General features: G+C 43.2%; 1 protein-coding gene and 1 pseudogene across 2 annotated transcripts in view; one reads left to right on the forward strand and one right to left on the reverse strand.

The window, feature by feature from the left end:
- LOC309485820 (LIM and SH3 domain protein 1-like) overlaps positions 1-11,540 on the forward strand; it is a 159,385-nt gene extending 147,845 nt beyond the window's left edge. The window contains exons 4-7 of the mRNA XM_082152878.1: positions 8,819-8,926; positions 10,011-10,089; positions 10,541-10,629; positions 10,719-11,540. Coding sequence (XP_082009004.1) covers positions 8,819-8,926; positions 10,011-10,089; positions 10,541-10,629; positions 10,719-10,889 — 447 coding nt within the window. The 3' untranslated portion in view covers positions 10,890-11,540. The remainder of the gene's footprint in view (positions 1-8,818; positions 8,927-10,010; positions 10,090-10,540; positions 10,630-10,718) is intronic.
- A 2,856-nt stretch (positions 11,541-14,396) lies between these two features.
- Positions 14,397-26,898, reverse strand: part of LOC309485824 (kelch domain-containing protein 1-like) — a 53,057-nt pseudogene continuing 40,555 nt past the window's right edge. The window contains exons 6-7 of the transcript XR_014211713.1: positions 14,990-15,074; positions 14,397-14,512 (exon numbers count right to left, since the gene is read on the reverse strand). The product of XR_014211713.1 is annotated as a kelch domain-containing protein 1-like (transcript). The remainder of the gene's footprint in view (positions 14,513-14,989; positions 15,075-26,898) is intronic.

Below are 26,898 nucleotides of genomic sequence, written 5' to 3' on the forward strand. Positions count from 1 at the left end.
ACAGTCCAACTGCTGTGGAAGAAATTCGGCAGAGCGGAAGTGGACCTGTTTGCGTCTCAAGAAAACGCTCACTGTCAAGAATTTTTCTCCAAGAGCAGGAGCGCGCTGTCCCATGTGTGGCCCCGCCGCCCGCTCTATGCTTTTCCCCCCGTCTCTCTCCTGCCTCAGGTGATAGAACGGATCAGGGAAGAAGGATGCTCAGTACTGCTGGTAGCACCGTTCTGGAAAAACCAACCTTGGTTCCCAGCCGTGATGCAGTTAGCAAGTACTGCCCCGTGGCCAGTACCAGTGAGGAGAGATCTCCTCTCACAGGCCCGCGGCTCGATCTGGCATCCTCACCCGGAACTATGGTCCCTTCATGTCTGGGCCATCAACGGGTACATGTTGGACTCCCTAAAGGAGTATTAAACACGATCACGCAGGCTAGAGCTCCGTCTACAAGACGACTCTATTCTTCGAAATGGTCAGTGTTTTCGGGCTGGTGCACAGCCCGTGGTGTGTCACCCACAAACTGTGATGTGACGGAGGTGCTTTCCTTCCTACAAGAGCTGTTGGATGGGGGCAGGGCCCCCTCCACGCTCAAAGTTTATGTGGCGGCTATAGCAGCGTTCTCAGAAACAACGCTTGGTCAGTCAATAGGAAGGAACGATTTAGTCATCCGCTTCCTTAGAGGAGCTAAGAGACTGAATCCTCCCAGACCTCCCTCAGTCCCCGTATGGGACCTTTCTACGGTTCTGGAAGCCATGAAAGGTGCGCCATTTGAGCCTTTACAGTCAATCGATTTGAAACACCTGTCTTTCAAAACGGTGTTTTTGCTGGCTCTCGCTTCAGTGAAGCGCATAGGGGATCTGCACGCGCTCTCTGTGAGCGCGGCGTGCATGGAGTTTGGGCCCAATGACTCAAAAGTTATACTCAAACCTAAGCACGGTTATGTTCCAAAATCCCTCAACACACCGTTTAGGGCGCAGATTATCTCTGTCAGCCCTACCGGTCCCTGATGAGGAAAGAGACGCGAGCCTCCTTTGCCCAGTCAGGGCATTACGAGCTTATGTGTCTCGCTCGTCTGTTTTCAGACAGACGGAACAGCTCTTTGTTTCGTTTAGCGGACGTTCTAAGGGACTAGCCGCGTCGAAACAGAGCCTATCCAGATGGATAGTTGATGCTATAGCGCTGGCATACGCCTCCAAGGGCATGCAGTGCCCTTTGGGTGTCAGAGCGCATTCCACGAGAGGCATGGCCTCTTCGTGGGCCTGGTCAAGTGGGATTGCCTTGCAAGATATTTGTATGGCGGCAGGCTGGGCCTCCCCGTCTACATTTATAAGGTTTTATAACCTAGAGGTTCCCGCCCTGCAGGCCAGGCTGCTGTCGGTCTAAACTACCAGTATTATCTGACCTGATGCGTTCAGCTCAGAATGCTGCGTTTGCTGAGCACAGCTCGATGTTCGACAGTTTAAAGCTGGGCAAACTGTGTAAGACCCACATTTTTTCCCATCAGTTCAGGCCGTACCCCGCCCTGTCTGTATGATGAAATTCGCGTCCCATCGACGCTACTTTATGTGGAAAAGTGAGGCTGCACCCCTCCTTCTTCCCGGACTCTCTGTGAGTTCACTGAGTGATTGTGCACTATATGTACCCCGGGCTTTCGCCCTTGGGTCTTTGGTGTCAGATCTCAGCATGCACGGCGTTTTACATTGGGTCCCCTAGCGTAAGATATCTTACGCAGTACGAGAGACCTCTCGTAAGAGAACGTACTCGGTTACTAACGTAACCTCGGTTCTCTCTAGAAGAGGGAACGAGTACTGCGTATCTTGCCGTGCATGCACACGCTCTGGTTGCTTCGATGATGAAAAACCAGATAATAGCTGCCTGCGAGCGATATTTATAGGCCTAGACCACGGCCATTTCGGCGGGACGTGACGCAGCGGGCGCGAAGTGCCCTGATTGGGTCTGACGTCACGCCAGGCCTCGCTCGATAGGCTGCTGCAGTTGCCGCAGAGCAGCCAATAGGCGCGCGAGCTGTCTCGCCTATGTCTGCATTGCTGCTGCAACGCGTTTTGCATTATTACAAAATTAAGGATAATTTTTGGCTTCAATATCTCGCGGAAAAGGATTTTCCCCTAGCGTAAGATATCTTACGCAGTACTCGTTCCCTCTTCTAGAGAGAACCGAGGTTACGTTAGTAACCGAGTACGTTTTACGTGTTCTAAACAATTGTTGTAAAAGTACATTCGAACATGCCCACATCATTTGCCAAAATACTGATTAATCTTTATGTATAACACATGCTATGTTTATTTACATGGCCATAAACACCAGACGTGATAAACAATGTCAATAAACTAAACACAAATCTAAAGCAATAATACTTTCCTTACATAAACATAACTATTACCGAATGCTACATTTGGAAAATATAAAATTAAGCATGCTTTGTCGACAGAACCAGCTGCAATTGGTAAAGAATAATTGTGTACCATAACGACTGCAAGAAACAAGCCAAAGTTTGTAGCTTGATAGACGCTACAACTACAACTTCCGCATTTGTCCAGGACTCCACGCAGTATGAGCGGAAACCGAGGGTAACGCGGATATGACGCAATTGACTGGCGACTCCCAGCTCCCCCTGCTCTAACGCCCCGTTTCCTTGGATAAAATCGCAATTTTCTCACGATTTAAAAATAGTTGGAAACATTTGGGATATTGTAAGTAATCGACTTAACAAAATATATAACACTGCCCTTGAGATTTTGGGATATTTTAATGCAAAATTCTTACATATTGTACCTTTAAGTGATATTAAAATAATAACCTGCAGAGAACGTTCCCAGAACGTTCTCTTTAGGTTATACAAATAAAACCTAAAAATAATTAACTAAAAAAGACTGCCTACCAATGAGCAAAGTTATTGATTACTTAGGCATTATCTACTGCCTGATAATGGTCATGTAATTAAGCATTTGATAAATGGTGTTAAAGCACAAAACATTGCAAACCATTCAATTGGTTTAAGAAAAATAGAACCTAAAAATAACTTACAGGGAATGTTCTTTTTAGGTTATAAATTAAACCTAAAAATAACCTACAGGGAACGTTCTGGGAACGTTCCCTTAAAGTTATAAAACTTGGTTGGACGTGCCCGGAAGACCTTCCCGGGAAGGCGTCCAGAATGCATCCGGAACAGATGCCCGAGCCACCTTAGCTGACCTCTCTCGATGTGGAGGAGCAACTGCTCTACTCCGAGTTCCTCCCGAGTGACTGAGCTTCTCACCCTATCTCTAAGAGATCGCCCAGCCACCCTGCGGAGAAAGCTCATTTCGGCCGCCTGTATCCGGGATCTTGTCCTTTCGGTCATGACCCAAAGCTCATGACCATAGGTGAGAGTAGGAACGTAGATTGACCGGTAAATCGACATGACCTTACGACTTAGCTCTTTCTTCACCACGACAGACCGGTACATCGACCGCATTACTGCAGAAGCTGCACCGATCCGTCTGTCAATCTCCCGTTCCATCCTTCCCTCACTCGCGAACAAGACCCCAAGATACTTAAACTCCTCCACTTGAGGCAGGAACTGAACCAACCTGAAGTGGGCAAACCACCCTTTTCCGACTGAGGACCATGGTCTCGGATTTGGAGGTTATAAAAAGTTATAAAAATAGAACTTAAAAATAACCTGCAGGGAACGTTCCCAGAACGTTCTCTTTAGGTTATAAAATGAAACCTAAAAAATAACCTACAGGGAACGTTCTGGGATCGTTCTCTTAAAGTTATGCAGATAGAACCTAAAAATAACCTACAGGGAACGTTCCCAGAACGTTCTCTTTAGGTTATAAAATTAAACCTAAAAATAACCTACAGGGAACGTTCTGGGAACGTTCCCTTAAAGTTATAAAAATAGATCCTAAAAATACCCTACAGGGAATGTTCCCAGAACGTTCTCTTTAGGTTATAAATTTAAACCTAAAAATAACCTACAGGGAACGTTCTGGGAACGTTCCCTTAATGTTATAAACATAGATCCTAAAAATAACCTACAGGGAACGTTCCCAGAACGTTCTTGTTTGGTTCCCAAAAAAATAACCAAATGGGAACCAAACGGGAACGTTAGGGGAACGTTCTGTGTTTGCTGGGAGGCTAATATTTTGTGCTTATAAACAAATGTTTATTTTAGTTCAGATTAACATTTGAGGGCAGCAATGTTATTCATAATGTCGAAATAAATCCGACATAACGTTACTTGAAAGCATTATAGCCTACTATTCCTGCCAAACTTCCAAAGTTGCAGTTATAGTGTTTCTACAGTAAATCCATGGTGAATGTTGCTGATCTGTGGACAAAAAATAGGCTATATGATTCGCTGAGCTGCCGCTGCCCCGCCCCGCCCCCTGCTCTCACGAGTCATGACTGAGTGATGGGAAGTTCAGATCATTTTACTGACTCTCTTTTACGATCTCGTTCATCAAAATGAACGAATCTTTATTTGAGTAATTTCGTGGCGTAATTTAAGTGGCTTTAAATGTTACTTTTAACAGCCAAATTCCCCGATCACATCCACCTACGCAATGTTGATCATATTCTGAATTAAGAAAATCATTATAATGCAGTCAGAAATAATTTACAGGGAACATAATAATGACTTAACCTTCCGAGTCTTTCCATTTGTCACCTGACATACGCAATGAATCGAGACTTTTGAAGGAGAAAGCACACCAACAACAGAGGGGTTCGTTGTTAAAATATATTGATCCAGGGAGTATTTGCAAGGATGACACGCCGTCAAGTCCACCAAAGAACCAAGAGGCCGCTAGGCTAGCACAGCTAACCTTACTGGAATTTCTATTAAAAAATGTTTTACACACCTGGCATCCCTCTCGAAACGGTTCTCATTCGCGCTTGAATATGTTCACACTATATATATATATTTTTTTTTTTACAATTATCTTATATAGCCTATAGCCATTTTAATAGGATGGACAGTTGAAGGAACCCAACCTAATATATTTGCTTCCTCTTGGCCTACTAAAGTGTTCATACAACGGGAGTATTCTCTGGCTAGAGCAGAACAGCGGAGTGTGTGTGGACAGAAGTGCCTGAGCTTGTGTTTTGGGTTAAGCTGCGTTGCTTTGACATTGTGGAAAATAGAATAACAGAAACAAAATGTATTAGCCTTTTTACCCGTTATTATCAATCTAAATTAATCTCGTTTTTAATTTAACTTAATTTCGTTTTTCTTTATTTAAATTTGTGTTTTCTTCATTTAAATTTCGTTTTTCAAATTTCGTTTTTTCTTTATTTAAATTTCGTTTTTTCTTTATTTCAATTTTGTTTTTCTTTATTTCAATTTCGTTTTTTCTTTATTTAAATTTTGTTTTTCTTTATTTCAATTTTGTTTTTCTTTATTTAAATCTACCCTTTACTGTGTCAGTAATTTTTTAATCAGAAACATATTAGACTACCTTAAAAGTAGCCTATTGCTTAAGTTAACAGACCTGTGAGTGTGCGTTTAATAAGCAAATAAGCCCTGCCCGCGTGAGGTGCGCCGCTTCCCGCTCGCGCTGTTCTGTATACTAAAAGTTTATAAATTCTGAACGTGTTGCGTCTTGTGTGTCCATCTATCTATATTGAAAATGCGTGCCTTGTACCGAAAGGTTTAATACACCCCTAAAACAGTGACATAATCGATTATGGCACTTTGCCGCATCAATGCTGAATCGTGCATGCCCCGCATTGCGATGCATCGCCGAATCGATTATCGTTGACACCACTAGTAGCAATGTGTCATCCGGTACTGATTTTGGACTATCGTTCCAATCACGGTTACGCTCACTTGACAGGTGATTTGAAAACGTCGAAGCGCAATAAGCAGCAAAAGACAACTCATTTCAGTATCAACTGAATGCCTTTGGCCATCTAATTGGGCTTGAATGGTTCAATACACATGTATCAAAGTGACAATGTTTTTGCAAGTAAACAGTAATTTATGTTTTAAGTGAATGTAAGCAGTTAAGAATGAAAACCCTAGAGTATAATGGATCCGTTCAGTCGGTCTTAAAGTGACAGCATCCAAATTGACCTGCTGTCGTTATTAATGTTAATCAAACAAACAACAACAAAAAATCTCTCACTGATCTTGACTGAATCACTTTTGTAACTTTAAAGTGCTCCTATTATGCTATTTTAAAGTTTCCTAATGTTGTTTTGGAGTTTCCTACAACCGGTTTACATGCCTCAAAGGTCAAAAAACTTTTTAATTTTAATAAAACAATATATACATTTACATTTGTATCATAATATACATTTGCACATCACCACATTTTCAATGATTCTCAAACGACTCGTTAAATGAATCAATCTCTCTAAATCCTGCCTTTCTGCGAGCTACTCTGCTTTGATTGGCCAGACAGCTCAGTCTGTTGTAATTGGTTTACAGCGTACAGCGCGTGCATCGAAAACAAAAACGTCCATTGCCATAACAACATCAGCTGTCCTGAGGCTTCCTAAACCGTAAACTAAAGACAGTAACGAACAATGACGTCGATTTGACCATATCAGTGCGAGCGCGAGTCCGATGATGAAACACTGGAAGAACTAGTTATTCAACCCGAACCTCCATCGCAAGGACGACTCGAGCAGGACGTTTCAGTGATACGCTACTCAGTTTGAGGTAGACCTACATTATGAGATGTTGCAACTGTAATTCCTCACCATCAGCATTAACAAGTGCATGTCCATCAACAAACTGATTATTTTACTTGTACTAATTTATTTACCAAGTATTTTTGTAATATATTGCGGTGAACATGTGGAAACTGTATCAATAACAGTGCATGTATGCAATGTATACTGTACATTAGCGGAGCTATAGCGTGAATGACTGATGTGAATGACTGGTGTAACATAAACATTGGTAAAACAAATCTTGCTCCATGATTAATGTTTCCTCTGAGTAGTGAGAATGACAGACAATCTGCATTAATAGACACAGTTATAGGTAATAGTGACCCACAAACAGATTAGCAGAAGTATTTCAGTAAGACAGTGATAACGTGAGTTAGCCAGTTAGCAGGAGACCTACACAATATAAAACTCAAAACTAAGTATTTTGAACACCATCTTTCAAGAGCAAACAGTTTGCGAAATCCTGCATTGAACTCCAAGATTTGAGAAGCAGTCGTCAGTAAAATAAAGGGAACACAGCAAAAGTTTAGGATTATACTGCTGTGATATCATGGTTAAGATGAATTTTAACCATTGATTCTTCACATGCCCGTCCTTGGGCAGTGAAAAAAAAAAACTGGCTTTACCTTCACATTGTAGAGCACAGCGTCTTCTCGACATGATGCTATCCAGTATCCACAGGAATCAGCTGCCAGTTTGAGGTTCAATTTTTTCCTGGTGTCTGCACGTGCAATAAGTGGGCGGGCAATATGCTAATGTTTCGTCTTGATGTCACAACGAAACGGCTTATGACTCGTTTGAAAAACAATTAATTTCATTGACTCAGAGTCGACTCTTACTTTTGAAAGACGATAACTTTATATACGGTGCACTTTCAGATTTAAAACTTTGCAGGATGTTTTCATTCACTTAGAGCTGTGTTACACACTACATGAAAGTCATTTTCAAAATCCATAATAGGGGCCCTTTAATAAGAATACAATTATATTTAATTTAAACAGGGAAGACAATGCATTGTTTTTTTGTTGTTGTTGTTGTTGTTGTTGTTGTTGTTGTTTTTTAATACATTTGATCACTTTGTACAATTGATGTAGTTATTATTTCTAGTTTTTCAGGTCAGTCTATTTCATTTGTCTTTGTTCTATTGTAGTTTGTTTTCTTTGCTCTTTCTTTATCACTGTTTAATTGTCTTCAGTAAGATTGAGTTTTTTTAGGCTAGTATTCGTTTTTTAAGTATAAAAAAGGTACACTTTTTTTATTTTTTATGATGATGATATAAAAACCTTTTTTAAAGCAAAAATAACTATATCATGATATATATTGTTATCGTAAAATAAACTTACTCTCATCGTGATATATGGTATTGGTCATATCCTATCCCAAAGTGTGCCTGAAAAGTTCTAAAAAGTCAACAAATCTGGTTTTGTAGACTTATTCAAAAAACTCTAGGGACCATATATATTGAAGTAGTAAAAGCATAGCAGGGGTGCTGTTTGTGGCTGACAGTTCTCTCTGACAGCAGTATAAATTGTAGTTGTACTAACCCAATGTAAACTCAGGGCAGTGCTGCTTGCATGGCAGTAAATATGCCTCTGCAATATACTGTACGTAACTGCCTAATTTCTTTTTTGATTTTTTTTTTTTTTTAAACTAATAGATTCAGTGGTTGCATGTTGTTCTGTCAAACCGATTTTATTCATGAGAGTTTGAGTATGTGGTTTGGTTTTCAGTATAAAACAGCTTGTACAACATTTAGCTATAAGATGATCCATACCTCTTCATGCCAGTTCCATTTTTACTGTATATCCAAGTATACCCAGAGTCTGTCTATGTGCTGAATCAGAGCTTATATGGCTACAGCGAATGGCATATTTGTACTGCCAAGGTTACATGTGTAGACTTGTTAGTGGCTTTTCCTGCTAGCCACTTTGGATTTTTCACATTTTCTGCACTATTTTGCAGGGTAATTCTGTTTTAAATGTTGTAAAATGTGTTAGAGAGCTGAAAGTACTACACACTTGGTAAATGGTGGTCATTATTGCATGAAGATTCTGTGTGGGCTGCTTATAAAAGCTTGTTTTTGCACCTGTCACCTTTCTGAATCTGTTTACCCGACATTATCCATTTCTATCTCTTCCAGGTGCTATACAAAGAGGATTTTGAGAGGAACAAAGGGAAAGGCTTCAGTGTGGTGGCTGATACACCAGAACTGCAAAGGGTCAAGAAGACGCAAGATCAGATTAGCAATGTAAGATATTCATGAAACAGTATTTACAGATGCACCTCACTGAAAAACATTTTCAGCATTGCCATATTTATCCATTGTGTACTACGCGCGGTCACTGGCCAAACCGAAAAACCCGTTGATACACAAACGTTCGTATTCTGGTGAATTGGCTTCGTTTAAGATAAAATGGACAAACTACGACCTGCTCCATCAAATTTGAAATCGAATGTGTGGCAACATTTTAGATTTTCTGAAGACACCGAAAAAGGTGTTGTTGATAAAAGCCATAGGCTACTGTATGCAAAGTCTGTGGCACCAAATTCAAATATTTCGGCAACACAACTAATATGAAGAAACATATTACACGAATCCACTCAGAGCTGGAGAAACAGCATTCTGTTCCAATCACAAACACTCCCGGTTACAGTCAAAGGGCCCTCAAGCAAATAGCAAAGCCTCCACCGAATTCTGAAAAGGCGAAACAAATTACCCGGTCAGTGGCGGGTTTTATTGCCAAAGATTTGCGCCTTTACTCCGTTGTGGATAACCAAGGATTTCGCACGATGTTACAGGTACTTGAGCCACGATACAGTTTGCCCTCACGTCGTTATTTTAGTGAGACAGCGGTCTAAAATGTTCTAAAGAAACTGAAAAATTGTCACACTTAGTTGTAAATTGAGAACTGTTAATTCTTAATGAATTGTTCTTTGCAATTGTATGGCTTACCATGTTTAATTCAGAGCTTGTTAATCCTGAATATAACTTTGTTAATAAAATAAAAGTATTGAAAGAAATCTTCATAATCATTTTTATATGGAAATACTGTCAAACAGATATTCTAACTATAAACAAAAAGCATAGTAACTCCAATTTTGGTTAAAATGTAAAGTTCATGTATTTGCACAGCAGGATAATTGGTTACCAAAAATGTATGTTAAGAATCGTTTTGGGAATCGGATCGTTACTCCCAGAATCGGAATCAGATCGGATCTTTAAATGCCTTAAGATTCCCACCCCTAATGCCCATAGTGTTTCTGTGACCTTAGTAATGGTTTTTTTTGGGGGTTTTTTGTGTGTGTGTGTGTGTGTGTGTGTGTGTTAACAGATAAAGTATCATGAGGACTTTGAGAAGAAAAGTCAGATGGGGGGAGAGGGCTCACCCACTAATGCCTTCGGCAATCAGGGTATGTACAGGTACACTGTCGCTTTTGGCTTGCATAGTTGGGGACACTTAATATTCAACAATGTTATTGATCTGCCTGCATTGACACCATTATATGATAACTTAACTGAGCTGGACGATGACATCACTGTTGACACCACAGAGCGGCTGTATAGATAAATTAACTGTATTAATAACTTTTTTACAACAAAAATGAACCATCACTGAACTTACTTAAGCTGGACTATTACACAATTTTCTTCTAGATCTACTGTACAGACAAAAAAAAAAAAAACGTATCATTATTTTCCTGTTATCACTATAAAGCTGCTTTGAAACAATCTGTATTGTAAACGTGCTATATAAATAAAGGTGACTTGACATAAAGTACCCATTTTTCATGCTGTCTGTAGGATTAGATATGTTTTGCATACTCTGTTTTTTGTTTTTGTTTTTTACGGCTCTGTGTCCAGGCTTCCAGCCACCAGCTCGCTCTCCGAGCTACAACAATGTTCCAGAGCCTGAGCATTCAGCTGCTGCTCCACTGCCCTCTAGTGGTGGGGTAAGGATTCTCTCCATTACTCATTTAAAAAAATTTTCCCATGCTTAGACTTAGTTCTTCCTAACCTTGTGCATCTGTTCCTACTGAAGCGTTACAGGGCCGTATATGACTACGCCGCTGCCGATGAGGATGAGATATCGTTTGCAGATGGTGACTTAATAGTGGACGTGCAGCAGATAGATGAAGGCTGGATGTTCGGACGTGTGGAACGCACAGGACAGCAGGGGATGCTCCCAGCCAACTACGTCGAGGCAATCTGAGCCCTATTGTATGTCATAATTAATTCAACTTGATCTGAGTCAAGACAGAAGAACTCAACCAGATAGCTAGATTGGCAAAGCTGAAATGCTTAGAACAAAACCACTTGAGTACACTTTTCTTTTTTTTCTTTTTTTTTTACTTCCCATTTGGCTTTTTGTTTTTAGGCTCTTCCTGCGATGCTGCATATTTCTTATGGGGTTGTGTATTGCTTTGCTGTTGAATATAAATTGTTCTCTGTCTTTGATTTTAAAACTGCAGTGAAGTGGGTCAAACTTTTTTACATTAATTGGGCACAGCAATTATTGCAATAGGGCTGAAGATTTTTTATTTTATTTTTATTGTGTAAATGGCCATGTGAATGGACAACATTCATCATTCAAACAATGACTTATGCAGTACAAAGTCTTAAACAATGGACTTCTGACCACAAGCACTGCAGAACTGTTACAGACTCCCTCTGCCTCTGGAGTACTCTATTATGCACTTTGGGGAAATACCAAAAACAATATAAGTGCTTTTTGCAAGTAGGTACAATAGACAGAATGCTGTTGTCCTTTCAGAATGAGATGAACCACAAAACAATGAGGTTCTATAATATATATATATATATATATATATATATATATATATATATATATATATATATATAAGCAGTGCATAGAATATCATTCCATTGTTATTTTGTATCAAAAGCATTATAGTCCATTATATTGAATAATAAAGTGATAAACCTGTCAAAGTGTATTATTTTAAAAAAAACACCATGGAATCTGTTTTATGGGTGCCCAAAATAACAATCATGATGTTTTATAATGATTTAATTATGTTTTCAGTATTACAGGGTTCCCGCGGGGTCTTAAAAAGTCTTAAATTCGGAACTTTAAATTTAAGGCCTTAAAACGTCTTAAAAACTGGCAGATTTTCACCTGCGGTCTTAAATTTCATTTAGTCAGGTCTTAAAAAAGATTTTACCCTCATTCATTTCCAGAAACGCTGGCCGCAGAAAGTTATTACAAAGTAGCAAAAAAGTATCGAAGTCGCTCGCCAAGAGGCAGTTCACATATCGCGTCTTTTTCGCGCTCAAGTTTATTCAAATGTAGGCGCGCGGTAAGCGCGCTTATAATTGAAGCGATGCGCTCGTTTTTTTCCAGGCGCAGCGACATGAAAAAAGACATGAAGAATGGGGGTGCACCCAAACACTACGGGTGTTTTTCTCTTCTCCGTTAATAAATCTTGTAACAGATACAGAGCTACAGCAAGCGTTTTTCGGCGGTGGAAATCCATTAGCCACTAAAACGTTTTTTTGTCATTGTGGAGAGCGCAGGGCACGGTTGCATAGCAATGACAGACGCCATGGGAAAATCGGACCGAATTTTACTATTAATAATAAAAGATAAGCTAAAGTGTATTGTAAATGTCAGTAAATCATTTTTTATAAAAAGAATGAGTCAAAAAAGATAAAGTCTGAAATATGTGAGGTTTTTCTTTTTTTTAAAAACCTTTTTTGTCAACTTTATTTGAACTTAAAATCTGGCTATCATTTTTAATCATATTATTTTAATGTTTATGTTAGTGTGTATTGATGCTAATTTTATTTGTTATTTGCTGTTTTTCGACATAAAACTTGGTGAATTGATTTTATTGTGTACTAGTATTAGTACTTTTTGAACAGGATTCTGTGATAACAGTGATCATTTTTGGCACTATAATAATTAAATGAAATGTTCATGCCATTTCATCTCTAGTTATGATCAACTATGATCAACTAAAATCAACTAATTATGTGTTTTTTACAGTAGGCCTATAATATGCAAAGTACAATTTTCTATAAAAAAAATTATATCTGATTCTGTTCTTTTCTCTGGCACGCGTTGTTGGGTGTGGAAGGTTACTAATATGATTGCTTTATCTGTAAATTAAGTTAATTATTTTTCAATTACTGAATTCATTGAAATAAAATGTATAAAATATGTTTTTGGCAATGCGTCGTGTAGGTCTTAAATTTCAATCTTTATGGTCTTAAAATGTCTTAAAAAGGTCTTAAATTTGACTAACTGAAACCTGCAGGAACCCTGTATTAAAATCTAATTATTAGATAGTGGGCCAGAAAAAAAGCCATATTAAATCTATGGAGGGTGTAACACTTCTTGCGTTGGTAATAGAGGATAGCACGCCAACATGAGTTGCAGCATAAGACAGCAATGAAAACTCGGGAGGAGGTTGGCATTCCACAGTTCGTATTTTATTCACCACTTCACCGGGAAAACTCCAACAAACTGTCTAATAGCATTCTGCTGTCAACCGTGTTAATTAAAGGTGCTCTAAGCAATTTTTTAGGCCCAAAATTTTTTTGTCACATACAGCAAACAACTCCTCACTATCTGCTACAGTAGCTGCCTGTCCCCTGAACACACTGTAAAAAAACGCAGTCTCTATAGACAGCCCAGGCTCCACAAACGGCAACAAAAACAAACTGGGCTAACCCGCACCATGAAACATAACAAACTGTTCCAGCCAATAACCGACAAGAAGGATTTGGGGGTGAGGTTTGGGGGGTTAGTGCACGGATGAGGAGGAGGGAGGGTCTAGCTAGCCTCCGTTTTGTTTGACAATACTTTGAACATCAACAAGAAGTGACGTCACCCTACATCACTTAGAGCACCTTTAATAAACAAAACAACTTATATAAGCAACAGAAATAAAATATACCATCCGATTCATGCACACATGTGAGGCTCGAGGCACATGCTATTAGCAAACTGAACCTTTCAAAAAACTGAAGGGCACTCTGCTCTTAAAGGGGCCACATCCTAGTCTACTCGTGACGTGGGCCATCACCAAAATTCATAAGTAAGGTAAAAATGTTTTGAGAGATTTCCTTCTACCCTGCATATATAAAACCCACACACACACAAAAAAACTGTTTCACAGTTTTACTCAAAATCTGTACAGTCAAAAAAGTTGGGTTTTTTTACTCAAAGGTGCAATAGGTGATCTGGGAAATGCTAACTTTAGCTTGCTAGCATTGAAACCGTACGATCCGACCCTCCCTGCAAATTGCAGTCCAAAGCCATGCCTCCTCAAAAACACATGAACACACACAGACCAGAAGTGAGACGACCAGAAACAATGTTATTGGATTACATCATGTGTCATTCACCAGTGACAAAACTTTACAGTACACTGAGTAACAGTACTACAATAACTAATGTAAACAACTGTTTGCCTGCCATTCTCACTCTGTCTGCACAGCACGTACGTGAACGAGCTGATGACATATGATGTCTGCATGAATAGGCTGCACAGTGGTATGAAAACACGTTGACTGACAAGGGAACACATGTTCTCATTTAATTTCGGACCAAATGCAATGATTGAAAATGAAGAAAAATGCAGTTTAGTACGTAAATATTTCCTTATCACATAACATTGCTTCAAAATACCTTTTAAATGTTTTATATATATATATATATATATATATATATATCTTTTTTTTTTTTATGATGAGCTGTTTGTTGCAGTGTATATATAATGGCTTTTACCTTGACAGCGAGTACGGTTGAGTCTGAAATACCAGCACATCTGCACAATGACTCTGAGAGGGAGACTTGAGAACTGCAACCTACAGAGGGATACAAATTAATACAATTTCCTTTAATGCAAAGTATAATGATGTCAAGTACATTGCTTGATAACAAGAGCTTTCAGTGCATCTGCTTTAATTGTTACTCATTAAACAAGTGTTAAACCAATTCATGATTTTGGATGGATACCAGCTAATCAAATTCTGCAGAGAGCTCAGAGTTAATGTGTCACAGTTGAGTTAATGCTCACAAATTACCTTTATCCATTCATTTAGGGGGTTTCTAAGGTCACATTTGGTATGTTTCATGTTCTTAGCCCTGCTTGATCTGCATGCATCACTTTCTATGTACACAACATGATTCTACACTGCTCAAGACCCAAGGAGTATGGAAAACAAAACAACCCATAAATCAGACTTTTAAACCAGATTCAGAGTCAGAATATTCCAATGATAAATGTGTAACTCTTTACATCACAAATACAAGCCTTTTGTTGTAGATTGCACTGTACATACCGAATCCATTAGAAAGACAAATGTCTGGCTTCCTCCAAAAACTACTACATCACCGTCTCTCCCATTATCAGCAGAATGCCATAACCTGAGGGCAGAGATGGGTAAAACTAATTCAAGTATGTATATCACCATCATCGTGTGACTTGCATCATCATTTTGAGTAATTTTTGCTCAGATAAGTTAAGAAATTAAGAAATAAGTTAAGAAAACAGCAATAGTTTTAAAGTTCATGTTTTTGTCCTTTGAAAGACTGTAATAGCTAAAATTCATAGCTGATAGTCAGAGGTGTAGTGGTAAAAAAAGAGGTGGGTAAACTATAAATTCTGGTGGACCACGACGTGGTCACCCGGTAAGGTGGGCCACTGCCTACCGGTGTATGTGTATCCTGATGACATCGCTATAGGCTATCATTTGATGGTACTACCAAGGGTATCACTGGTTGTTCCCTCATCATAGGTCACACAATCACTATTCAATTCATACATTAATCTAAGTTCTTGTTAAATAGACTCAAGAAGGAATAATATGGTTGAAATCTATAAAGTTTACTAAATGACAAAACAGAAAGAACAAAAATATTTAAGAGAGATAGAGAGGGAGGCTTATATCCAGGGCTTCCAATGCAATGCACTTGTACATAATGATTAGGGATTTGGGATTATTTTCATAGTCGATTAATCTGTTGAATATTTTCTCGATTAATCGATTAGTTGTTTGGTCTATAATATGTCCGAAAAATGTGGATCAGTGTTTCCCAAAAGCCCAGGATGACGTCCTTAAATGTCTCATTTTGTCCACAACTCAAAGATATTCAGTTTACGGTCACAGAGGAGAAAATACACTAGAACATATTCACATTTAACAAGCTGGAATCAAATAATTGTTTACTTTTGTCTTAAAAAATGACTCAAACCGACTAATCGATTATCAAAATAGTTGTCGATTACAGTTCTCTTACGAGAGGTTCTCTCGTATTGCGTAAGTTTAGCTTACGCTACGGGTAAAGTCATCTTTTCTCGAGATATGAAGCAAAAAAATGATCCTTAATTTTTATATCTTGTCAACGCAGTGCGGCAGCAAGCAGACCTAGAGCAGGCAATCTAGCGTGCTCATAGGCTGCTCTGCGGCAACTGCAGCAGCCTATCACTGAGCCCTTGGCGTGACGTCACGCCCAATGAGCGCGAGCAGCGCGCCTACGCGTCACGGCCCGAGGCGGGGCGTGGCAGAGGGTATAAATATGGGCTGAGAGGCTGCTTTCACTGATTTTTGTCTCTTCAGCGAAGCTCTAGGCATCGCTGATCTCTGAGGAAGCCGCCGTTGAAACCAGCGCCTTGCAAGCCGAGGATTCTGCCTGAGGAAGCCGGCCGCCTTCGCCGCCTTCAGCTATCCCTGCCTGCTTCGCTATCCGGCGAATATATCCTTTATTTGCTCTATGTGTGTGTGTTGTGTGCTCGCCCCGCGACACACTTTGCATCTAAAAGAGCGCGAGGCGTTGTTTCAAATGCCTCGCTCATCCTGTGGCTCGTGCAGAGCCACGCTCAGCGACGGAGACCGCCTTGTGATTGCGCTCTCTGCCTGGCCTTCTACCCGGGCGGCTGCGTACAGCGAGCCGGGTATGACAGCTTAGCGCTTGCCGGAGCCCCTCCCGCGAGCCTCGCTCTCTCCTTCTCCCCCGCCCTTCACCGACGCGCAGCGGCCGGCCATTGCCCGCACTGCCGTCGCCTCAGGGGACGAAGCAGATGACGTCAGACCCCTCTGTCAAGCCGCGCAAACGGCGCCGCTCACAAGGGATGTCAGAAACGGACGGTCTCGGGCTATAGCTTCCTTTACGTTACAAGAAAGCTACCCCCCCCGTCACTGGCTAAAGGAGAGTAGAGTGTTAGCGGACTAACCTCCATTCCTGACATATTTCTCAGTCCCCTCCTAAGCTCAGGCGACTGGAAATACATATATTGCAGTAACGAGCCTGTTTTTATGCACGCACGCCTGCAAACTAACGATACGCAAAACATGACGACGCTCGCCCTTCCTGCGCTCTCCCCCTCTGTTCGAGCCGCGCAAACGCGCCGCTCACAAGGGATGTCAGAAGTAGGCGGTCACGGGCTGGCTTCCTTTACGTTATAAGAAAGCTACCCCGCGTCTCGGTCGTGCGCGTCACCTACCGGCCACCTCCATTTCTCAGTCCCCTCCTAGCTACAGGCGACACGCACGTCTGCAAACTAACGATGTCACAGCACATGATGACATCTTCCCGCTCTCTCTCCCTTTGTCCGAGCCGCGCAACCGCGCCGTTCTCAAGGGATATCAGAGCGGACGTCACGAGCACCGGCGAAAAGAGGAAGTCCCACCCAGGTCGGACTAAACTCCGTTCCTGACATATTTCTCAGTCCCCTCTAAAGTTCAGGCGGCTGGAAATACTAATACTGCAGTAAACGAGCCTGTTTAATACACGCGCGCCTGCAAACAAACGCCGAAACGAAACACGACGCTCTGTCATATGCTCGCGCTAACTGAGAGCCTATGTGTGCCCCTGTGGCTCAGTGGCAGAACACTAGGCTTCCGCGCGGGAGACCCGAGTTCGAAGCCGACTCTGGCGGCAGATAAATATATTTTTTCTGCTGGCTTCTCCGAGCTCGCGGCAGCTTTCTTACATACAGAAAGTGAACCCGCATCTCGCACCCTCCCGCTCACAGGATGGTGCTTGAGTATTTATGAGCGTCTAAACATATGAGCCATCAAAGCATTCGCTCTATCAGTTTCCTATAACGCCAATGGTGTTATAAGTGTAGAATATGTGCCCACTCCCACGTGCTCACTGCTACACACAAACACGGTCTCCCCGGTAACGCTCACAGAGCGCACTCTCATAGCGGGCATGCGCCGCTCGAGTGCTAAGCGTGGAGAATGTGCCCACAATTCTGTGCCCACACCTACCCACTGCCCGCTCTGTTACACAGTTACCCCGGGTTGCAGATCCTCCAAAGCTCACAAATATTCCGGCTCTGGCCGAAGGTGTCATAAGTGTAGAAAATGTGCTCACCACTACACACAAACACTATCCCCATGGTAACACGCTCAGAGCGCACTCTCATAAAGCGGACACACGCTCGAGTACCAAGTGTAGTAAATGTGCCCACAACCCTGTGCTCACAACTACCCGCTGCTTGCTCTGCCACTCAGTTACCTCGGGTTACAAAGCTCCCAAACACTGGCCGTGTTATAAGTGTAAACTCTGCGCCCGCTCACGAGCACGCGCACCCACTTTCAGACATGACAACCCCCACGCCGCTCTCGCGCCAGGGGTGTTTAGCAGCAAAACGCGCTCCATCCGTAGCGATCGAGCCATCATATGCTGTACAGCCAGTCAGCACTGTTTTCCAGCCCCCGTGTTCGAGCACTGGCGGCGCGTCGCCGCCCCATCCTCTCTGATACAGGTTCCCCATCCCGCTCAGCGCGGCGATCTGAACCCAGAGACCATTCGACCCCTAGCTATGCGTGCAAAAGCATGGGAAGCTATTCAGGGCGCGTCAAAATGGGTGCTGAATACTATATAACACGGCTATTCGCTTCAATTCGCTCGTCGCCCCCCGCGCTTTCTAGCGCAGACGGAGACAAAAGTGACTTTAGAAGCAGCGCACCTGCTTCAAGCAGAAATAGCGAAGCTGCTGCGCAAAGGGGCTATAGAACAGGTTTATCCTTCTCTGAGCGAGTCGGGCTTTACAGCCGTTACTTCCTCGTACCCAAGAAGGACGGAGCGCTGAGACCTATTTTAGATCTGAGACATTTGAACAAAGCTCTCATGAGACGGCCGTTCAAAATGATCACAACCAGACAAATCCTCGCGCAAATTCGCCCGGGAGACTGGTTCATCTCTCTCGATCTAAAGGACGCATATTTTCAGATTCAGATAATACCCCGTCACAGGCCATTCTTGAGATTCGCCTTCGACGGTCGGGTATATCAGTACACCGTCCTGCCGTTCGGTCTATCTTTAGCACCCCGTACATTTACGAAGTGCATAGACGCGGCTCTCTCTCCCCTGAGGAGACAAGGAATGCGGATACTGAATTATCTGGACGACTGGCTAGTCCTCGCGCAGTCAGAGGCAGAGCTTTTGTCTCACAGAACAGCGCTTCTCAGCCATCTGGAATGCTTGGGTCTCTCGGTCAACTGGACCAAGAGCTCATTACTGCCCCGCCAGTCGACTTCCTTTCTTGGAATAGAACTGGACTCGGTGGCTATGACGGCCAGATTGTCAGAGCAGCGCGCGCGCCACATTCGACATCTCGCCGCGTCTTTCCAGACGGGCAGTCAGGTTCCGCTGAGGACATTCCAGCGAGTCCTGGGGCATATGGCCTCAGCTGCAGCAGTGCTCCAGCTGGGCTTACTGCGCATGCGCCCGCTTCAACGCTGGCTGAAAGCGCGAGTGCCTCACCGAGCCTGGACGGCCGGCCGCTTACGAGTCAGAGTGGATCATGGCTGTGTTTCAGCCCTGCAGCCCTGGCTAGCAGCCGAATGGTATCGCACGGGAGTGACGATGGGAGTTGTCTCGCACCGGAAAGTTGTCTCGACAGATGCGTCCAACCTAGGTTGGGGAGCGCTATTAGAGGGAAGACCGGTCTATGGCCCTTGGTCAGACCAGGAGAGTCACCTTCATATAAACTGTCTAGAGATGCTGGCGGTCGAGAAAGCGCTCAAGCACTTCCTCCCATACCTACAGGGCCACCATGTACTAGTCCGCACGGACAACATGTCAGTGGTAGCCTATGTGAACCGTCAGGGCGGTGTCAGATCCAAAACACTCTGCGCCCTGGCGGAACGCCTCCTTGTGTGGGCTCAGCACTCACTGCGCTCGCTGAGAGCCGCGCATGTGCCGGGTCTCCTGAACGAGGGTCCAGACAGACTGTCCAGGGACAATGTTCCCCTGGGGGAGTGGTCTTTGCATCCCCAAACAGTCCAGTCACTGTGGCGCCGTTTCGGCAGAGCTGAAGTCGACCTCTTTGCGTCAAAAGACAACGCGCACTGCCCACGGTTCTTTTCCAAGAGCGAGGACGCGCTGGCCCAAACCTGGCCCAGCGGCCCGCTTTACGCTTTTCCCCCTGTCTCTCTGCTGCCACAAGTCATCGGGAGAATCAGGGAAGCGCGCCACACGGTGCTCCTCATAGCCCCGTATTGGGAGAATCAAACGTGGTTCCCAGATCTAATACGGCTGGCGGACACACCCCCCTGGCCGATACCGGTGAGAAGAGACCTTCTCTCTCAAGCCCGCGGCTCGATCTGGCATCCTCATCCAGAGCGCTGGTCTCTGCATGTATGGATAGTCAACGGATACCCGTTGACTTGCCAATAGGGGTTGTGAACACGATCACACAGTCTAGAGCTCCCTCTATGAGACGGCTCTACACATCTAAATGGTCTGTGTTTAATAAATGGTGCACCGCCCAAGGGCTGGATCCACAAACATGTGAGGTGTCGCGTGTGCTTTGTTTCCTCCAAGAGCTGTTGGAAATGGGCAGGTCCCCCTCCACGCTCAAAGTATATGTTGCGGCCATATCAGCTTTTTCCGACTCGGTGCTGGGCCGCGCATTAGGGAGGAATGAGTTCATTATCCGCTTCCTTAGAGGAGCTAGGAGGATGAACCCCCCGCGACCCCCCTCGGTTCCTATTTGGGATCTTTCCCTGGTCTTAGAGGCCATGAAAGCGCATCCCTTTGAACCCATGGAAACTGTGGATATGAAATACCTCACGCTCAAAACCGTTTTTCTGATAGCCCTGTCTTCAGTCAAACGTGTGGGTGACCTGCATGCGTTATCAGTTAACGCGGCATGTCTCGAGTTCGGACCTAATGACTCTAAAGTCATTCTCATACCGAGACACGGTTATGTCCCCAAAGTGTTGGGCACACCCTTCAGAGCACAGGTCATTTCTCTCTCAGCTTTGCCGGCTACCGGCAGCGAAGTTGACAGTAATCTCCTTTGCCCTGTCAGAGCGCTGAGAAATTACATTATGCGCTCCGCCGCCATGAGGCGCTCGGAGCAGCTTTTCGTTTCGTTTGGTGGGCGCACCAAGGGTCTCGCCGCCTCGAAACACACTCTGTCCAGATGGATAGTGGACGCTATTGCAGCTGCTTATGCGTCTAAAGACCTGCAATGCCCTTTGGGCATCAGAGCCCACTCTACTAGAGGCATGGCCTCGTCATGGGCTTGGACTAGCGGAATTTCTATTCATGACATTTGTACGGCGGCGGGCTGGGCCTCCCCGTCTACATTTGTTAGATTTTACAATCTAGAAGTTCCCGCCCTGCAGGCTAAACTTTTATCAGTCTAAATCTCGCATAGGCCGGCCCACTTCTGTGCGCGGGCTACTGCTGTTTGATTTAGCCCTCCTGGTTGAGCTGTACAATATAAGGGTTGGTTAGTCAGACCGGCCGCGCCGTTCTGTTCCCCCTACTATGTGCTTATGTACTTGCGCTAGCCATATCATTGGCCGCCTGGCTCACACTCTCGTGTTCCCCGGGCTTCCCTGGGACTCATTCAGGGGATGCCGGGCGCGCACGGCGTTGACAAGGGAGTTCCCGTAGCGTAAGCTAAACTTACGCAATACGAGAGAACCTCTCGTAAGAGAACGTACTCGGTTACCTAACGTAACCTCTGTTCTCTCTAGAGAGGGAACGAGTATTGCGTAACCCGCCGTGCTCGCGCCACGAGCTCACTCGCTTCTGCGACAAAAACCAGTGAAAGCAGCCTCTCAGCCCATATTTATACCCTCTGCCACGCCCCGCCTCGGGCCGTGACGCGTAGGCGCGCTGCTCGCGCTCATTGGGCGTGACGTCACGCCAAGGGCTCAGTGATAGGCTGCTGCAGTTGCCGCAGAGCAGCCTATGAGCACGCTAGATTGCCTGCTCTAGGTCTGCTTGCTGCCGCACTGCGTTGACAAGATATAAAAATTAAGGATACGTTTTTTGCTTCATATCTCGAGAAAAGATGACTTTACCCGTAGCGTAAGCTAAACTTACGCAATACTCGTTCCCTCTCTAGAGAGAACAGAGGTTACGTTAGGTAACCGAGTACGTTTTTTCCAATTGCTAATGTAGCAGGTGCAGATTAACGACAGTGGTTCACGTGAGATGATTGACAGCTTTACAAACTAATGATATCGCACTGATGTCATAGCTGACGTGAATCAGGAAGAGGAGAGTCATCGCAAGCTCTGTTAGCTGTTTGAGCTCTTCAGATCGCATAAATCAGTGCAAAAAGAATAGAAATGTTATCCTGTATGACGAAATATTTTACAAACATGTCATAATTAATCATTATTTCTCCAAATGTGCACACCATTGGACTAATAGCCCTGGCGGATCATGGATATTGTATGTATACGAACACAAAATAAACTGGAGATGAGATGAATGGCTGTTGTATGAGTGATGATTTATATTCAAAATAACGAACGTTATTTTTATTAATGAACGTTTACCGTACCCGCGAAACCGCGAACGGCTATAGCGATAACATTAACTAGCTAGCTGACTAGCAAAGGGAGCTTGTTGTCACAAACTTTCAGTGGTTTAAATGCCAGAGAATGCATATAATTACATCCAGTTATTTATCTGATAATGTATCCTGAATTTTACTTGTAACATTGGCTAATGGGAAAAGGCAGAGGTGACTTGTTGAGTCAGTGGCATGAATCTACCGTGAACCAAATGAACCTCAAAAACATGAAGTTTAGTACTGTTTTCCGAGCTCACTCACTTTGGGCTTGTAGCCGAGGCCGTTTGCTGGCATCAGGAGGAGGGCTGCTGTCTTTACGGCGCTTAAAAAATGTACGGATATCCATTTTTACAATTCATTCATCATTACATGAGACATGTAGGCTAGTTTGGGCTAGTGATCTTGATGCAGTCTGCTGCTTCCTGCTGACAACACCACAAGAGATTGGTCAACACTGACAGTAATGCAGCGAAATATGAAAGACTTCGTCTTAGGTTTAACAACCTATGAAACTAATAATGAACAATAATGAACAATATGAAACTAAAACGACATAAGCTTAAATGGCTTAGCAACTATAGGCTATTTAGAGGTGGATAAACGCACTTTGGAGGTGGGAAAACGCTATTTCCGAATTTTGGGAGGTGCGCAAACGGCGTTTACGTGCATTTAGCCTCCACTACATCCCTGCTGATAGTAAGACTATGGGCCTGTTTACAACTGGTTACTTTATGCGTTTTCTGAGATCTGATAGCTATTCAATCGTGAAAAGACCAGGTGTAAATGCCCTCTGAAACGCATTCGCAACGGATTTAAATCTGATCACTCAAACCACTTCAGGAGGTGGTCTGAGATGCATTCCAGTCAAAACTGTAGGTAAAAGTGGTAGTAATAATGACACTTGTGATATTACTTTAATCTTTCATGACTGTTACTGAGATGGCTAATTCATATATATAATTTTTAAATATTTTTTGTCATTTCTGTTAAAAATGTTATAAGTGTGTTGGATTTGTAAACAATGGTTGCATGACTACACTCTTGGTGTACCTTCACTCATTCTCAGCAACATTAACTCTTTCCCCGCCAGCGTTTAAAAAAAAAAAAAAGTTGCCAGCCACCGGCAGCAAAAAAGAGTTAATAGGAGCTCCAGCTGCAGTGAGATCTTGTGATACATTTTGTGAGTTTAATGTTTTTAATAGTTTTTGATTCCCAGTTTATCACGCCATCTTAAAATTATATTACCAGGTTTGCTCATATTAATACTTTAATGCAAGTTCCACACAAACATCATTTACATATTGTTTTCCATATTTACAGTTTATCTCTAAAGATGTCACACACTTTTTTAATGTTACTTCAGTGTTTGGAGTACGACAAGAGCGTTTATCACTGGCTTAGAAACAAGTGATGTTTATCAAGTGATGTTTGTGTTTATCATCGGCTGCATGCTTTCTTCCTGTGTTCTGTTGTAGCATGCGGCTCGTGTTTTTTCATTGACCACATACTTTCATGTTGTCATGTTTTGTGTGGACACAGTCAGTGAGAACTTTCATTGGCTGGGTATTCTAGTCATGCTTTGTGTGAGCACATGGCTTTATTTTCTTTGTTTCTACATGCCATGTGCTCTGGTGTCTTTCTATTGTCTTAACCATGCCCTTCTTGTTACCCAATTTCTGGTTTATTTGCCCCACCTGCTCTCCCTTGTTACCCTCCTGATTTCCTTCTCTATTTATTCTCCCCGTGTTCTCAGTCCTGTGCCAGATCGTCGTCATATGTGCATCTTGTTTACCTGCTCCCTGTTGTTTCCCACCTTGTCCTGCCTAGTCCAGCCAGTCATGCTTTCCCCCACAGGGTCATTTTTGTTTGTTTTATTTTTGATTAAATAAAAACCCATCAACACTAAACCCTGACAGTGTTATCTGGCCAATAAAGGACTCGGTATCTTCCTGTTCTCATCTCCCAACCCCTGCCCCTCCGCTCATCAGATTGTGGGTCAACACAGCAAGCTCCTTTTTCTCTTCTGCAAAGATGGGCCAGCATAAAGGGGTTTACTTACCAGTTCCTGTTTGTAGCGGAGGGGCTCAATATCAGCAATGCTATGCTAAAGGACATTTTCAACAACAGCCTTAACGAGCCTGTCAGTGCCTGGGAGATGGGGATGCTGTCATTCTTGCAGTTTGTGGGGAATGTGTATCACTGTGGAGAAGAAGGTTGCCTTCCTACTCTTGGCCCTCCTGTCCTTCCCCTCAGGAACTTCCAAATCCCTAAATCTCTGATGACCACTTCGAGGAGAGGAGGAACGGGTCCACCTCATCTGCTGGCTGTCCAGAGGTGGCTGAGCCTACTGCAGTCATCCCCGTGGTGGCTGTGACTGCTGCAGTTTCCCTAGAGCTGCTCATGACTGCTGCAGCTTCTCCAAAGCCAGTCGTTCCCACATTGCCTCACCCTCATAAGCGGAGGAAGAAGGAAAGTCTGGTGGTCCCAGAGGTAACACTCACTGCCCGGGCCATGGAGGCCATCCCAAAGTGGCCAGCTCTCACTATCAAGGCCACAGAGGCCATTCCTGAGTCACCAACTCTCCTTGGCACAATAGCGGAGACTATTCCTGTCAGTCCTGCCATGGCCAAGAGGGACATATTCACCTTCTATGTTATGGTTGTCCTGTGTGCCAGGACCACACACACCTCCCTGCTAGCTTCTTCTGACCCCAGACCAGTCTTGCTCCATCGGAGCCCACCTGGTCCATCCCTCTGGCTCCACCAGTGAAAATATTGCATGAAGTGCTATGCTAAATCAGGGAAGAGAGGAAATCATTGCTATTGGTTGTGCTGAAATGCTCCACCAAGCCTTGGTTTCTGGACCTAGTGGGGATGTTGACAGCATCTCCCTGGACCATTCCGCTGAGAAAGGATCTCCTTTCTCATGCAGGTAATTCAATCTCGCACCCAAACCTAGTGTTATAGAACCTCCATGTCAGTGGAGCATGAGTGAGTGACATGCATGTTCTACCAGTTAATGAGTTATACATGGAATTTGACCCAAATTACTGTTCTCAAGCCAAAAAGGGGTAATGTATCTAAGGTGTTCTCAACACGGTTCATAACCCAGGTTATAATATTGTCAGCTTTCACTCCAAACGAGCCAGCTGAAAGAGATACGCTCCCTTCGCAGTCAGAATTTGGGATGCCTTATAATGGTTCAAGCCCACTCTATTTGCACAATTGTCAACATTTTAACATTGTCAATGTTAATACTTTGATAGTATTTGCCATGTCACAATTATTAACTGAAATGGTCACAAAGTAAAGTTGTGGCAATGAATCCAGGATTTTCACTTTTCCGGTTGTCATGACGTAACTCCACGAGTTCACACTTACATATAATAAGATTTGCATATGAGCATGCCTATTTGGCATGATCTCCGAGGGGAGGGTTCCGAGCATGGAATTTGGCCCGAACCCATTGTTCCCATAGGAACAATCAAGAGTAAGGAGTGGGCTGGTGGAGGGATGCTGTCATGGGACAGAGGTAAATCTGCTATACAGTATATATTGTACATAGGCCTCCTCTCTGGATTATCTGAACGTGCTCCTCCCGAAACTTTGTTAATAAAACATCATTTAGAGTGGCCGTGACGAAACTTTGGTCATATTGTTTTTGCTTATTTTTTAATGCCATATCATTTTTATTCATGTTTTTGGTTAATCGTTTGTTAATTTTTGTGTCTTTCTAAATAAATGAACAAAATTTTGAGTCTGGATTTCTCAGTCACTTCTGTTTAAATAGCCTTTAACCCCCTGGGGTCGGCGGTATCGCCGGCGATACCAGCTCGCTTTTTTTTCTTATGAGTGCAGAAGAGACTCTAAATACTCTGTTGATTTTGATATTAAATGTAAGTGTTATACATCATTAGATCCTGTTAAGATTCTATTTTTTTTTTTTTTTGTGTATACTCACAATAAAAACAAAGTGTTGTGCTTTTCGTCAAATAAAGAAAAATAAACATGATGCGTGTTCTGCCCACTCTCTGTCAGTGAAGTCCATTCTGAAACGCGTCCGAAAATGAACTGTAACTCAGCGAATACTTCTCACACAGACACGTGAGATATGTCTTTATGAAGCTTGAAATCTCTTCTTTTAAATGAAGTAATTTATATAAAAAACAAATATTCTCAGCTTATGTAATCCGTTTGAAAGCAAGGAGAGGTACCGTTTTTTCGTTCTCCCTTCATTATCTTTAATGAGCTGAGGCCGCCACGCCCCCGGCGCTATTCACATGGTAAATAGTTTAGGTGATCTATGCATCACACACGCCCCCCAATCAATGCCATAAAAACACAAGTTTCTTCATCCGATTCACTGATAGTTCATCGCATTTTGAGTATGGCCCGCTTCTCTGGTAAAGACGCCCTT

This window comes from Leuciscus leuciscus (genome assembly GCF_965113295.1).
Source record: "Leuciscus leuciscus genome assembly, chromosome: 21".
Taxonomy (NCBI): domain Eukaryota; kingdom Metazoa; phylum Chordata; class Actinopteri; order Cypriniformes; family Leuciscidae; genus Leuciscus; species Leuciscus leuciscus.